The sequence below is a fragment of the Condylura cristata genome, unplaced genomic scaffold (assembly GCF_000260355.1).
Source record: "Condylura cristata isolate star-nosed mole 26May11 unplaced genomic scaffold, ConCri1.0 scaffold00024, whole genome shotgun sequence".
Taxonomy (NCBI): domain Eukaryota; kingdom Metazoa; phylum Chordata; class Mammalia; order Eulipotyphla; family Talpidae; genus Condylura; species Condylura cristata.
Genome location: NW_004567125.1, coordinates 33,389,185 through 33,402,198, shown reverse-complemented (window position 1 = coordinate 33,402,198; position 13,014 = coordinate 33,389,185). Strand labels below are relative to the sequence as shown.

The 13,014-nt window shown below is 48.2% G+C and overlaps 1 protein-coding gene across 1 annotated transcript; it reads right to left on the bottom strand.

Moving 5' to 3' along the window:
* Positions 1-48: 48 nt before the first annotated feature.
* On the bottom strand, positions 49-3,778 carry NDUFB7 (NADH dehydrogenase (ubiquinone) 1 beta subcomplex, 7, 18kDa). The gene is made up of 3 exons (XM_004688684.2): positions 3,602-3,778; positions 577-745; positions 49-229 (listed from the first exon to the last, which is right to left on the bottom strand). Exons 1-3 carry the CDS (start codon positions 3,711-3,713, stop codon positions 97-99), a joined length of 414 nt encoding a protein of 137 aa, XP_004688741.1. The 5' UTR covers positions 3,714-3,778; the 3' UTR covers positions 49-96.
* Between the last annotated feature and the right edge of the window lie 9,236 nt (positions 3,779-13,014).

Sequence of the window (13,014 nt, the reverse complement as noted above, 5' to 3'; positions counted from 1 at the left end):
TCTTTGGGGTTTGGGGCCAGCACACCACAGAAGAGGCAGGGCTCGGGCTGAGGGCCTGGAAGCTTTTATTTCTGACACAGGGTAGTGGCAGGCCCACTACAAGGCTACCTCTGGGGCCACCTCTCCAGTGCCCTGGCCCCTGGCCAGGTTTGCTTCCCTCTGCTCTCGCCGCTGCTTACGCTGGAGTAGTCGCCGCTCCCGTTCGAACTCCTTCATGCGCTTCACATAGCTGTGGGCAGAGCAGAAGGGGCATCAGGCTTAGGCTCTCTGGCTCCCTCCTGTAGTCCTGAGGCTAAGGGGACTGGAACAAGTGTCTGGGAGCACTCTGGGGTGGCCTCCAGTGGGGATTGGAGTTGGGTGGCCTAAGCAGGTATCCCGGGTGGACCCCAGTGAGTGCTGGCAGGGGCTGGCCTTCTTTGTGGAACCCTGGCCTGGTCACTTTTCCAGGTAGCTTCACTCTACTTCCCCCCCACCCCCTCCCCTCAAAAGGCCCCTTGGGATGCCTCGTTAAACTAAGGGGAGTCTGGCCAGCAGCCTTGGTACTAGTTCCTGTCCTCCTGCAGTTGGGCAGCTCACTCAAGGTGCTCGCAGTAGTCCCAGTCATGCTGCTCGTGCTTGCAGGCCAGGAAGTTGGGGAAGCTGTCACGCTTGCATTTGAGCAGCCGGATGAGGTAGTGGGCACAGTAATCCCGTTGCTGGAGCACCAGCTGTGCGTCGTTCATCTCTTGCTGCGTGGCTACCATCTCTGCAGGAGGTGGGTGAGGGGCTCAGCATAACTGCCAAGACCCTCAGGACCCTTAATCCAGAGAAGCCAGCTTCGGGGTCATGTGGGTACCAGCCACCCTGACAGGTAGAGTGTCTTGAGGAGCAGGTTTCTCTAATTTGCAAAAAAGTGAGTGATGGGGGAATAGTCCCTCTTTCCCCAGTCAGCTGGGTTCCAACATCAATCCCTCCTCCCCCATCAATGCCCAAGCCTGTGCTCGAGGTCATGTTCTTCTAGTGCAGGAGCCAGGATGCCAGCTTGGCTCTTGCTGGTCAGAGGTGTGTTCTCGTGGAACCTATGGATTCTCAACCTCTACTCTAAAGTCGACCAAGTGAGCCTTTAGTAACCTAACATGTAAGGGCCTCAAGGAGGGCTGGAGCAGCCCTGGTCCTGGTGTTCCAGCCCCCCTCAAAACCCCAGCCCAGAAGAAACCAATTTCCAGTAGGCCCATTGTGGCATGGGCACATAATCCAGCCCTGCTCTGCGCTATCCTGCACTTTCCCGGCCTCCTCACTGTACCCAGCGTGGGTGCGCAGGCTGTAGTCTTTCTCCATCTTTAGGTGCCCTCCCTTCCCCTATGGCACCTGTTTTTCTTGGTCCCTGTTCCTTCCATCAGTATCAAAGTGTCCTGTCCCACCTCATCCTCCCTGGCTGGCTTCTCTTCCTGTTTTCCAGCACACCTCTATCTCACCTGGCTGGGGCGTCATCATTTCCTAGCCCTGTATCCCATTCTCTTCCAGCTTCTAGCACCCCAGCACTGCCCAGGGCCACAAAAGATCACAGACTACCATGCTTCTTTAACCTCTTGCTTGCTTTTCTCTTGAATGTTCTTTCTTTTCCCAAGCTCCCCCTGTACCATACCATCCCTATTTTCTTCCCTATCTATGGCTGAGACACTAAGGTCTCTTTCTAAGGTCTCTTGCTGAAGAACTTCTACTCCATAGCTGTAGTCAATTCACAGACAGATGAGCCCCAACTCGGCCACCCCCACCTTCACCTCATCTAGGCCCCAGACTTGTGTATCCAGTGTATTCATCCCCCATCATGGTATTGTGACCAGCAGCAAAGATTTACAGAGCATCAAGTATGTGCTAGGCACTGGAGATATAACAGAAAACAAGGATACAGAACAAACAGCATTAGAGAGTTGTAGGATGCTGAATACGATGTGGAAAAAGGGAGAGAGAGGCAATATTGGGAGGTGGGTCATAACTTTGGATGGAGGAGTCTTCAGAAAGTGAGGGTGAGGCAATGAGTCACACAGACACCTGGAAGAGTGTCTATGCAGTGGAACAGCCTGCACACAGGCCTTGGGCAGAGAGGACAGGCATCAGGATGCCCCGAGGCAATTCTAGCATCCTAGTTAGCACTGTAACTAGGGGTCTTGAGAGTGAGGTGAGGAGAGGTGTTCAGGAAGTTGGTAGTGATCCACTGTTGCAGCAGCGGGAAAATCAGAACTGAGGCAGTAGGGCTTGGGGTCACCGACATGGGGAAGGGAGGTCCTGACAAGAGCCCCTTCAGTGAAGTGATAGGAAGATAGTTGGAGGGAATGATAGGCTGGAAGGTGACTTTAAAACAGTAGATAACTATTTGCAAGTTGCTGGGGAAACCATGCTGCAGGAGAGAGGGTAACCACTTAGGGCAACCTGCTGGATGGAGGGCACAAGGGAGTTCTTCCAGACCAAGGGTAGATGTGGCCAGGTCCCAGACCACACAGGAAGAGTGTACAAGGGGTCTGTGAGAGCTCTTTTCAATGTTTCAATTTTCTTAGTAGGAGGATGAAGTGACCAACTGAAAGGAAGCATCAAGGAAGTGTTGGCTTCTGAGAGAGGGTGGTCTAGGGAAAGAGAGGGTGAAAGGCTATGAAATGTAACAGGAAGCCAGAAGCAAAAAGGGCCAACTGGAGGAGCCACTGGGAGGCCAGTCAACCAGGCGGGCTGTTTTTTTCCAACGATGTTCAGCTGCATAGGCACAGGGACCAAGAAGGAGAGCTTGATTAAACCAAGGTTTTGGCTTAGGCCAATGAGAGCGGAGTAGGGGGTTGTGGGTGTTTGTAAAACTGACTGTGAGCAAAACAGCTTGTGAGGAGCACTGGTGAGAACTGAGGTCAAGGAGAGTGAATGGATGGACTAGGAATCAGGAAGATGAGCTCACCTCCCTATCTCTCAAATACAGTATACATAAAACAGCAGTGCTACTTGGACCTATGTTTAGAGGCCTTCCAAGCTCTCTCCCACCCAGAGCCAGCATGACCTTTCCACAAAGCAAGTGCAATTGTGTTCCTGAAGCCCCGGCTCTCGCCTCTCTTTGGTCGCTGTATGGCTAACTCCTACTACTCATCTCGTGTGCCCCGGGTCTCCCAGGTGCCGCTTCTATGATTTTTCGGGCCCCACTGTCTCCCACTTCGAGTTCCCCTGAGAGTACCCTACTTGGGACTTGGCCCGGGGTTGGTTCTCTGCGTGCTGGCGATATCGCTACATACAAAAAAAGCAACGTACAGGGAAAAAGTACGTGTGGCATGAGTGCCGGCTGGCTTTCTTGTGTATACATAAAACAGCAGTGCTACTTGGACAGCGGTACAATGAACACGCCCCCTCCGTGAGAAACCCTCCCAGGACTCTCGGCTGAGCCCAGCTTCGAGCACCTCATTAGCTGGGCCTTTGCTCATATCATGCCTTCTACCTGCGATGCTTCTACACTCAGGCAGGGTCACGTTCGTCCCCAGGAACTCCCCCGCACCCAGGTCGGAGCTAAGCCCAGTCCCGAGGACATTGGGGTTCGGGGGTCGCACCTCGCGCGCCACCATCCCGCCAGCCGCGCCTGCGTCCTGGGACTCACCGCGCTCCTTGCGCTCCGGGAAGCCGTAGTCGGGCGGGAAGGTGGGCATCCTCAGGGGGTCGGGCTCCCTGGAGCCATCGCTCAGGTAGCGCCTGCCCAGGTGCGCCCCCATGGCTGCTGTTGCCGCGGGTTTCCGCCGCAGCTCGGGGTCACCTCGCTCCTACTCGGAAGCACTTCCCTTCCCTAGTCACGCCTTCCGGGTCGCTCAGGCCGCTGCGGGGATCATAGAGATGAACGCCCCCGGAGGTTTCCCGATATCTCTGGTGCCACCTTGAGGCTGGGAGGAGACAGTGTCCTCTGGGTAGACACCGGGCCTCCCCTCCCAGCCTTAGGCTTCTGAAATTCCAGCTGACTAGAGTGGAGAAGGAAGAAAGGGGAGTTGGGGGGCGGGTGTGTGTGTGTGGGGTGTGTGTGTTTGGGGTGGGGGGAGGCGGGAGGGGGGGAGATGATGTAGGCCTGGGGCCTCCCTCCATCTTTCCTGGGCGCCTCACCTCTCCTCAGGCTAGAACACAAACGAAACCTCTTTTTCATGTCTTATTTCAAAAAACTTGTGCTTTTCTTTTCTAAAACATTCAAAATTGTTCTTAAACCTCCCTCTCCCAATATGGATGATATGATTAATGAATATCAAAATTTAAATAAAGTTATTCAAAATAAGTATTTTAATTAAATTTAAATAGGCAAATACATTTACTCATAAATAAGACTATTTAAAGTTAAAATTTTAAAACAATTCCTGTTGAATATTTTTATAAAAATAGAGCCATTTACAATTCTAGCATCCTAGTTACCACTGTAAAGAACTGGTATTATATTTTCACACCTGTTACTTCAGAGTTTAATATGTTGCAAATTCAGAGTATAATACATTGTTTTAATACTGCCAGATCCCTCTTGGCCTTAATGTGCAACAGTGTTACTGGATTCCAGATTCTTTCTGGAATCCTGCATTGGAACACAAAGAGACCATTCACCAAATGCTTGGCAATGTCAGGAAATGATAGCTGGAAATGCAAGAATAGACTTCATTAGACAAGATGTTGTGGTTGATTTGCTCCCCTTCTCCTCCAGCCCCAAATATGTGTAGAACTCCTGATTTCTAAAAGTCAGGTCCTTATTTGAAAATGGGGTCTTTGCAGATGTAGTCAAGATGAGGTCATACTGAATTCAGGTGGCTCCTAACCCAGTGACCTGTGTCTTTATAAAAGGAGAGAAATTGGGCCCGCCCTGGTGGCACAGCAGGTTAAAGCACAGCACTTAGAAGCTAAAGCCACTTCAGCACTAGTTTGATCCCTGCCCCGGAGGTGATCCACAGGGCACGGCAGACCTTTCCTGACCCACCGCTGCTCCCCTCAGCAGTGTCTTTCATCAGTCGGCCTGTTCTGCTCCCCACTCTGTCTCTGGTGAATCTTCTCACCGCCCCTGCTCCTCTGTCCTGTACTCCAGTTCTGAATGCATAGATAAATAAACCTTTAAAAAAAAAAGGAGAGAAATTTGGACACAGACACCCACACAAGAATTAGACAGAGGAGTTTATGAGGGCAAAGATTGGAGTGATGCAGCCATAAGTCAAGGAATACGTGGAGGCATCAGAAGCTGGAGAAACAGAATCTCCCATTGAGCCTTTGGAGGAGGGAGTGTGGCTTTGTTGATGCCTTGATATCAGACTTCTGAACACCAGAGTTCTGAGAGTATATTCCTGCTGTGGTAATCTACCAGTTTGTGGTCATTTGTTGTAGCAACACTAGGACATGAACACACCACTTTTAGTGGATAACCCCCAAGTTTGTCTTTAGGTGTGTCCTCTTTTCAGAACTGCAGATGTATGTCTGCAGCTTCCCACTGGACACCACCATATGGGCATCATCACAAACCTCACATTACGTCAAGCTGCTGTAATAAAGTACCGTAGGCTGGGGGTGGCTTATAAACACAAGTTTATTTCTCCCAGTTTTGGTGGCTGCGTGCTAGCACTGTCCTGTTCTGCTGAGGGCTGCCTTCTGCTTATAGGAAGGAGGGTGTGCTCTGTTTATTGAGGCCCTGACTGCATTCACCAGGGCTCCACTCTTGTGACCTAGTCATTTCCCATTCCTCCCCTGCTCCCAGCTCCATATATAGGGATACTTCATTTTATTGTGTTTCTTTACTGCATTTCACAAATACTGCATTTTACAAATCAAAGGTTTGTAGCAACTTTGAGTGGAGCAAGTCTATTTACACTCCATTTCCAACAGCATCTGCTTATGTTGTGATTCTGTGTCACATTTAATCAGTAATGTATACGTTTTTTAGACATGTAAACTACTTTTGTAGTCTCTGAGACACTAAAAAACTGTGATTGCTTTATTACAGTATTTGCTTTATTGCAGTTCCTGTGGAATTGTATCTCATGGCAGTATCTGTACTATCACATTGACAATTATATTGCAACTTTTTTTGGTGGAGGGGAGACACAAACATTTAGTCAAGATGCATATTCAGCTCACACTCTTGATTTCTCTGTGCTGTTTCTTTTTCAATTCTTGGTCTTCCCGTCTTTGGTGATGACTGCTCCATTATTCCAGGGGCTCTGTCTCTAAACCTTAGAGTCATACTTGACTTTTGTCTTTCTCTCATCCCAGACATGCTATTCATTGGCAAATTCATTGACTCCACCATTGAAATCAATAAGAACATGTTCCCTCCCCACCTTCTCTATGGCCACCAGGCCAGGCCAAGGCACCACTGCTGCATAGCCTGTCCTCACTTTCTCTAACTTTTCCCTCTCAGGCTGCACTTGTCAAAACAGAAACCAGATGTCATTTTGCTGCTGCTGAGAGTCTCTTGTGGCTCTCTAAAGCCACATCCTGCCTTTTACTCCACAGTAGAGCTGTGGTGGGACCTCAGAATCTGCATTTCTAGCAAGTTCTCATGTGATGGTGATAGTGTCACAGGGCAAAGAGAGGGAGTCCCTAGGACTGCCAAACCTGCCTGTTCTAAATAGGTTCTGTTATCCTGCACATCAAGACAAAACATACTCTAGTACATAAGATCTTTAATGGAAAGAAACTTTAATACAACAAAAAAAGACAAATAATATAGGTTCTAAATCCAATACTTGAAGTTACCCCATTACCTTGTGGGTAAATGCCCAGCCAAACAGGGCTGGCCTAACCATGTGGTGGGCACCCACAAAAAGGGTCAGAAACAACCAGACAAATATGGGAGGAAAAGTAGAAAGTCAAAATCAAGACAAAATCTGCCGTTGTTAACCTCTCCACGGGTCTCTCACCCACATCTGTTTCATTAAGTCCAGGACCAAGAAACAAACACAGCTTCTTTACCTGGCTCTCTGCTCCAGGTGCCTCCTCGAGGTCTTCTTCTGGCTCTCCATCCTGCTTCCTCCTTCTCCAGTCTCCTCTCCAGCTTCTTACCTCACCCTACCATGGATGGGGCCAGGAATCTGGCACCTCCCATTTTCTTGGGGACCACCCTTTTACAATAGTGCTGATTTGGAGACCACCCTTGGGAGAACTACTAAGCTTTGACCATGTTATTGTTAACTGAGAAAAGCAAGCTATAGAGAACACATCAATGGTGATCAATAGGGCGATGAATCCCAGGCTGCCTGTGACTCCTCTCCAGGCCACAGCAGAAATCTGTGATTCTTTGCTTTTCTTGACTCTAGGGGGCAGCATTTACATTGTGGTTGTGTGAGTGGCGCTCTTGGGGTTGTGTAGTACACAACTGTAGCAGGGAGCCCTGCCTTATCCTGGGTGTCTCTTCCTCCCCTCCCTTCCTCTGTGCTCAGATGCTCACATTTGGGAGGAGACCCAGAAAGCAAATTACATTTCACCCTCCTTACATGAACTCAGGCAGAACTGACTTCCCCTTTCAAAGGCTCAATTTACTCACAGGTAACACAGGGGTCAGTGATGCCTACCTTGGAAACTTCCCAGCAGAGGTCTCCTGCTCAATAGTCTGCACAAGCTTCATGGTTTTATTTTCCTTCTTAGCATTTTGCACCATCTAACCTTACTTCATTTGACTTCTCTCGCTTCCTGTCAGTTTCTCCCCTCTGAACCTCTTTCTCGGAGCAGAGATTTTTTTTATTATATGTTTTATTAATATATTTTTTATATCATTCTTAATTTTGTGCACCTTTCCATCTCAGTGGTAATCCCCATGGACTTCCCACCACCAATTCACCCATGTGCCATCACCATAGTCCAGTGCACTCTTCCCACCTCAGTTTTGATCCCATCCCCCTTTCCACCCCCAGAAAATGTCTCTGGTTTATAGTTGTTCATTGTTTTCATTTTTACTCTGTTACATTTGTTTCTCTCCCTCCCCCCATCCCTTACACTCCTGCTATGAGTGAAACCATCTGGTGTTTTTTCTTTTCTTTCTGGCTTATTTCACTAAGCATGATCCCTTCCAGTCCCATCCATGTTGCTACAAAAGGCATGTGTTTATCTTTTTGATTGCTGAGTAATATTCCATTGTATATATGTACCATATATATATATATATATATGTACCGTATATATATATATATATATATATTTTAAAGATATATATGTATATATATTTATGCATACAGAACTGGGGTACAGGGGTACGGGGGTGGTGATAGGATTCACCAGAGGCAGAGTGGAAAGCAGAACATGTGGATAGATACACATGTACACTGTTGAGGGGAGCAACGGGTGAGACAGAAGTGGTCTGCTGTGCCATGTGGACCATCTCTGGGGCTAGGGACCGAACTCACACTGAAGTGGCTGTGGCCCACTGTGCCACCAGGGAGGGCCTTACCACATTTTTTAATCCAGTCATCTATTTTTGAGCATGTGGTTTGATTTCATGTCTTCCCTATTGTAAATAGAGCAGCAATAAACATGAGGGTGCAGGTGTCCTTTTAAATCGATGTTTGAGATGTCTTTTGAGTATACACATAGGAGTGGGATTGGAGCAGGACATTTTGTCTGTGTTGTTCACTGCTGGTTCATTCCTGTGTTGTTCATTTTGGTTGTTCGTTGTCTGTGTTGCTCATTTTGGTTCATTCTTGCACCAAAAGGGAGCTGGCGCATCATGAGTGCTCCATAAATATGTGTCATATTGACAAATAGAGTGGTTAGGGCCCTCCCTGGTGGCACAACGGGTGAGGCACAGCACCATGAAGCTTGCTGCAGCCACTTTACCTCAAGTTCGATTCTGGGACAAGGAGGTGATCCACATGGCCTGGCAAACCTTTCCTGACCCACCCGCTGCTCCCCTTGGCAGTGTATTTCAGTGGATACACCTGTTTTGCTCCCCACCTCTGTCTCTGGTGAATTCTTTCATTGCTCCTGCTCTCTGGCCTGTGTCATATTCCCTAATGTAACAGGGTGGTCCTCAGGAAAAGGGGAAGTTGCAGATTCCCTGCCCCACCCAGAGGAGGGTGAGCTGAGCAGAGAAGAGAAGAATCTGGAGAGGAGACTGAAGAGAACTGAAGCAGAATGGAGAGCCAGAAGGTGACCTGAGGGCGGCACATGGAGCAGAGGGACACGTGAAGAAGCTGTGTTGGTTTCTTGGTCCTGGACTTGGTGAAACATGTGGGTGAGACACCCATGGGGAGGTTGACTATGGCAGCGTTTATCTTGATTTTGATTTTGCTCTTTTCCTTCCAGACTTGTCTGGCCATTTCTGACCCTTTTCTATGGGTCTCTACCAGAAGGTGCTTTAGACTTGTGGCGGGCTTTTAGGCCTTGCTTAGGGTCAATTCCTTTTGGATGGACCTTTACCCATGATGAGGATGGGTAACTTTGGGTGTTTGATTTAGAAACAATATTCTTTGTCTTTTCTGTATTGCACACTAATTGTATTAAATTTCCTTTCTATTAAAGGTCTTATAGTTTTTTCTTGATGTGGTGGATGTCAGAACCTATTTAGAGTGGGCCCGCTTGGGGGACCCCTTGAAAGATCACTCAGTTCCCTCACCCAGGCCTCACACCCAGGCTCCCAGAGTGGCAAAAAGTATCAATATCCTGCGGTATCAAGATAAGCTGGCTGCTGAGCTGGCATCAGGATGCTGACCCAGGTTGACTTCTGGTCCCCAGGTAGCTGCTCTGATAAGGATCAAAGACCCTGAACAAAGGGCGACTGACCACTGACCAAAAGGGCAGCATGACTCACTGGTATTTTCCATTCTCTCCCTAGGCTGGACAGGGCGGGGCATATAAATGACCCCTGGCCTGTACACTGGGCCTGACTTCCCAGGCCACCTCACCTGTGAGCGCAATAAAGCCTTCCTCTCTCTTACTTCTGTCTCCTTGCCTTATTCTATCCGCCAGACCTCACACCCCTCTCCCTGCCCTGTAACACCAACTACAGTCATGTATCAGTAAAGACACGAGGTCAAGATTGTGATACTGAAAATTTAGGCTTTCAGACCATGTCTCCCAGCCAGGAATGGAGGCCCGTTGCAGCAGCAGCAGCGCTGAGTCCTGGCCTCTAGACCACTGCGGTTGGTGTCTCATGAAGCCACAGCAGGAACTTCACAGATGCTCAGGCAAGCAAGTGAAAAGAGGCAGAGTTGTTTAGAAAAAGAAAAAGTTTATTTTCTTCTTTTTAAAAAGATTTATTTATTTATGTGTACAAGAACTGGGGTACAGGCCAGAGGCATGGGGGGTGGGATGAGAGGATTCACTGTAGACAGTGGGGAGCAGAACAGGCAGAGCTACTGAAACACACTGCTGAGGGTGTTACAGGGTAGCCCAGAGTGGACTGGGCTGGGCACCTGTCTGTGGGGCCTCACCTGCAGCACTTAAAATTCAGTTGTACTGCAGGCACACACAAAAGGGTCAATAACGGGTTTATTTACAAAAGGGGAAAGGAATAGGAAACAACCCAGGGAAAGAGAGAGGGATGCAAAGTAACTGGAATACCTTGCCGGCTCGGCTGGTCATGCGGTAGAGAGCTGCTCCTGAGCAAGAGTGCGAGAGCGGCAATCATGGCCTATTTATCCCCCAATGTCCCAGAATTCCTGTTAGCTCCGCCCTTGGGTCCTCGCAGTTCTCTCCCTGGTACTGCTGGGAGTTGTAGTTTCAATAACTGGAGTAGGAGGTGGAGTCCAGAAAGCTGGAGTAGGGGGTGGTGTCCACAGGACTCTGCAGAGTTCCTTTAGGACAGCTGGTACAGGAGAGGTCTGCTGTGCCATATGGGTCACCTCCCTGGCTGGGGATTGAAACTCCCTGTGGATAGCTTCATAGTGCTAATAGTTAACCCCTTGTGTCACCAGGGAGGGCCCAAGGAAACAGTTTATTAAGGAGAAAGGGAACAGAAATAAAATGGGACACCCAGGCTGGTGGAACCAGGGCAAGGAGGGGCAAGGGAGCATAGACAGAGCCATGTCTTAGGGAATACAGACTCCTTTCTCTCTTTATTCCAGGGCTCCACCACTCTTTGTGATTGGTCAGTTCTCTGTGGTCTCACTGTCTTAATGTCTCTGTCCCCAGAACTAAGTCTCTGTGTGCCATCCCTTATCTTAGAGTCCTTTTTCATTATTGTCCTTGTTCAGAATGTCCTGTTGCCCCTAGTCCTGGGTGTTTGATTAGTCCCCTTTAAGAATTTGTTGCTATCTCTGAAGTGTCCCTTAAGTCTTCTGAGGTCCCTCCTTGCACTGCCCCTGAGGGTACCTAATTATCCCTAGCTTACCTTAGGACTCACTGGGCTGCACATAAGGAGATGGTCCTTACATATGGCCTAAATGTGTAGGTTACACCAGCTAGGTTTGTGTTATTCTTCTTTATGATTTGCATACAACAGAATTGTCTAATGACACGGTTTTCAGAATGCATTGCCTTCATGAATAGACTCAGGTCTCTTCATGAATAGACTCCTCAACCAGAGGAGTCTTAGGGACCAGATATATTTCAATAGCAGTTCCAAGCCAGGGATGACTGTGGAGGCTGTGTCATGGACACTCCCTTGTGTCCCGAGGTCCCTGGACTCAGATGCTCCAGCCTCACCTGTCCACATTCAGAATTGGGGAGCTGGAGGCCTCAGGGTAAGGTTGATATTAGGCAGCCTGTGTCGGGGCGAGGCCACGTCTAGGTCTCGGTCTCCCAGTGCCCTACGCTCTTCCTGTTATGTCTCTACCAACCGTCTGAAAAAAGACCTTCCTATGTCACCTACTTCCACCCCTCAGGCACCCTGCTTGGTTGCCCTTGACTTCCACACCCTCCCTTCATTTCTCCCTCCTCCCTTCCTGGCATGCCCCATGCGGGGGCTGTGTTAGCATTTCATGAGCAAAGAAGCCTCAGAGGCCCCAAGTGGGGTTGGGGTGTAAAAGAAAAACCCACAGTCTGCTGAATGGGACATCAGACACTCTAGGGAATTCAGTTCTGGGGGTGGATACTGGTTTTACCAGAAAAATTCCTGGGGATGGCCTCCCCTCTGCTTCTAGGGCAGATAAGAAGATCCTCTAGCTGATGTCAGGAACTGCCTTAGAGTTTGGCAGGCAGGACCCTTACCCATTTATTCAACAACCATGTATTGGAAACTTCCTGTGGACACAGGCAGTGGATCTGTATATGGGGAGAGCCAAGTGGTAGAAGATAAAGAGGGGAGATGTGTGGAATGTCAGATGGTGGTAGATGGTAAGATGGTTAAGGAGAAACTGGAGTGTATGAAGAAGGGCTAGCTTGGAACTTTAAAAGTTTGTTTTAGATGGTCTCATGGAGAAGGGGATAGGGAACCCAAGATCTGCTTCTCACCTGTTTGCTGCCCCCAGGCCCTTAGCGCAGCCTGGAGTGCGCTTTCTACAAATAACCACTTCCTTCCATCCATTTTAATCATCAGAACTTTTCTAAGCACCTGTGTGTGTGGGTGTTGAGATTAATTTCAGAGGTACACATAATGATATTTGTATATATTACAAAATGATCACACACAGTAACTCTCATTAGCATCCATCACCACAGTTAGTTTTTTTTCTTGGGATGAGAATTTTTCAGATCTATTTTCTGAAAAGAGTAAAAGTTAAAACTCTGAAAATATTTTAGAGTGTGGCTTGCTAAACAGTAATGTGCAAAATGGAGTGTTTATAGATACATATAAAAAAGATGGTTCTATGAGAGCTAGTTACTCAGCAAGATTAGAAGAGGAATTATAGTTTTATTTTTGGGCCTAGATTTCCATGTATTTGTGCCATTCCTGCAGTATAAAGCATTTGACCTTCCTCAAGGGTGTGTTGCTTTTAACAGTTTAATAGTCAAGAAATGAATGTACAAAGCAGTTTGCATTGCATGGAGAGTATCTAAGGCCACACAAAACATGTTTCTGTGAGTGTTTCTTGCTCATCTAGTTGCAGTTATTTTAGTAAATATATGTATGGACAGTTCTATTTACAGAACTGACTACGGAAGTGTCTAGAAACACATGCGAAAAACAAG